Source organism: Mus pahari, chromosome 23, assembly GCF_900095145.1.
Source record: "Mus pahari chromosome 23, PAHARI_EIJ_v1.1, whole genome shotgun sequence".
Classification (NCBI taxonomy): Eukaryota; Metazoa; Chordata; class Mammalia; order Rodentia; family Muridae; genus Mus; species Mus pahari.
This window is the reverse complement of record NC_034612.1, coordinates 20,125,500-20,127,886: the sequence shown is the minus strand read 5'-3', so window position 1 is coordinate 20,127,886 and position 2,387 is coordinate 20,125,500. Positions and strand designations below refer to the sequence as shown.

The 2,387-nt window shown below is 51.9% G+C and overlaps 1 protein-coding gene across 1 annotated transcript in view; it reads right to left on the bottom strand.

Moving 5' to 3' along the window:
- The window catches only part of Lat2 (linker for activation of T cells family member 2), a 15,440-nt gene that overhangs the window by 7,925 nt on the left and 5,128 nt on the right, over nt 1-2,387 (bottom strand). The window contains exons 2-3 of the mRNA XM_021187165.2: nt 1,610-1,732; nt 942-981 (exon numbers count right to left, since the gene is read on the bottom strand). Of these exons, the coding sequence (XP_021042824.1) occupies nt 942-981; nt 1,610-1,706 (137 nt within the window). The 5' untranslated portion in view covers nt 1,707-1,732. The remainder of the gene's footprint in view (nt 1-941; nt 982-1,609; nt 1,733-2,387) is intronic.

Below are 2,387 nucleotides of genomic sequence, written 5' to 3'. Positions count from 1 at the left end.
TCTCTCTCTCTCTCTCTCTCTCTCTCTCTCTCTCTCTCTCTCTCTCTCTCTGTCATATGGCTGCAGGCCTGATTAGCCCTTCTTTTATGTCAGGCATTGAACTCACAACCCTGAGCATAATCAGCAAGCGCCACACACATTCCCCCAGCCCCTCACTGGGGGATTCTAGGCGCATGCTCTATGACTGAGTCACAGCCTCCCTCCCACTTTAACATTATTATTTTTTAAATGTGTATGGGTATTTTGCCCACGTATATATGTCTGCCTACTATATGTATGTATGCCTGGTGCCTGAGGAGATCAGAAGAGGACATCGGATCTCCTGGAAACTGAATTAAAGGCTGTCTTGAGCCATTACGTGGGTTCTGGGGCTCAAATCCAAATTCTTTGGAAGAGCAGCCACTGCTTTTAACCCTGAGCCATCTCTCCAGCTTTGCTTTTTAGTTTAAAAAAAAAGTTTATTTTATGTGTATTTATTATTTACATGTGTGTGGTGATGTAGTAGGCACATGGGGGCCAGAGGAAATATTTTGGCAGGAAAATCTGTGGGACCCTGGGGGTTCAAACTCAGGTCATCAGGCTTTGGTGGCAGTCACTTGGAGCCCCTACTTTTTAAATTTTGAGCAAGGTCTCACTGAATTGCCAGGCTGGCCTTGAACTCCCTCTGTGGCCCAGGCAGGTTCTGGAATATCTGCAGGGATGGGAGGTGCCCAGCCTCCCTTAAGTATGGTTTTAGATTCTGCTTTTGCTTTGCCCGGAGCACAGGTATTTGCCCCGCTATGGCTCCCTGTGATGCCGCTTTCCCTCAGATAGCTCCTGGACCCTTTCTTCCCTCCATTTAGAGGCTGCCATGGAGCAGGAATGCGTGAGGGCAGGGACTGGGCTCCCAAGGGGTTCCCCCACCCCAGGGTGCTCAAATACACCAAGCTGGGGCAACTCACCGGTTCCTCTGCTCATAGATTTTCTCATTTCTCTTCACTCCTGCAAGAACAGAAACGGCACAGCTAATGTTCCTGAACTCAGGGGGTGTAGCGGGGGAGGGTTGAAGTCTGGGATCCCCCTCTTCATAACTCCACCAGGCCCTTGGCAAGTCCATTCCAGCTGCCTGTCACTGGGAGAGCTCTTGTCAGCTGGGTGTGGTGACAAAAGCCTGTGATCCCAGCGCTCAGGAGGCTGAGGCCAGAGGAACATTTGAGGCTAGCCTGGGCTACAGTGTGAGACAGTCTGAAAGAGAAAGGATTACAAGGAAGAAAAGGAAGGCTGGAGAGAAAGGAGGGAGGGAGGGAGGGAGAGAGGAGGCTGGAGCAGGCGGTAGGCAGGGGGGAGGGAAGGAAAGGGACTCAGTCCCTTTTGTGGGTTGAGGATAACTTGAGGTAGAAGGGGCCACAGGTAGCCCAGCTTCCCTTCTCTCGTCCATCGCAGGTTCCTGGCCCGAGTGACCCCCGTGAACCAACAGATCCAGCGTCCACTACACCCACTGTCCTCAGGGTCATCTAGGGGCCACTAGCTGGTCCTGGGTGGTCATCCTCCTGACCCGCCCAGCCCATCACAGCCAGGTCCGACCACAGAGCAGAGCCCGCCCATCACTCCCTGCCCGTGGGACACTTACCTGGGCGGGAGCAGTGGACACACAGCCAGGCTGTGGCCCCCAACAACAGTAGCAATAATCCCGACACCGGCCACAGCAGCTCCAGCTCGGCACTCATGCTGGCTTGGGGAGGAGGCTGTAAGGCTGCAGTGGGGATCCGTAAGCCGGTGGCTCCCTGGTGCCACCCCACCCCACGTGATCAGTTTCTGATCTCTGTCTGGTCCACAGCTCCAGCAAAGTCAACGGAATGGCCTTTCCTACTCTTGAACTGAACCAACCATGCCTCCCGTGTGACCCTAACTAGCACACTAACTACCAGCGTACGAGAAGGTTCTGAGAGCGCTAGACAGCACTAAGAAATTGTGCGAAATCCTATGCATCCGTTCCCAATCCATCTGGCCCTGAGAGGCAGGCTCCTTGGTTCACAGGTAGAGAAACTGAGGCCGAGAAGCGCCCACAGCGGCTTTGTGGAAAGGGGGGGGTCAGCACTCAGTGCTAGCATAGGGGCTTACACCTGCAATCCCAGCAACTCTGGAGGCTGAAGCAGGGGGATTGTCACTATTTTCAGGCCAGCCTGAGACAACAGGCTAGCCTGGGCTAAAGACTGGGACCCTGTGTCAAAAAAAAAAAAAAAAAAAAAAAAAAGCAAAAAAAAAACTTAACAGTCAAAAACAGAGAAGTGAGTAGGTGAATCATAAAGAATAAGGTATTGGTCAGATTGCCCATTTGTGATAGTCGATTTTCTATTGTCACAAAGAGACACCACAACCAAGATAATTTATACAAAAAAAAAAAAAAG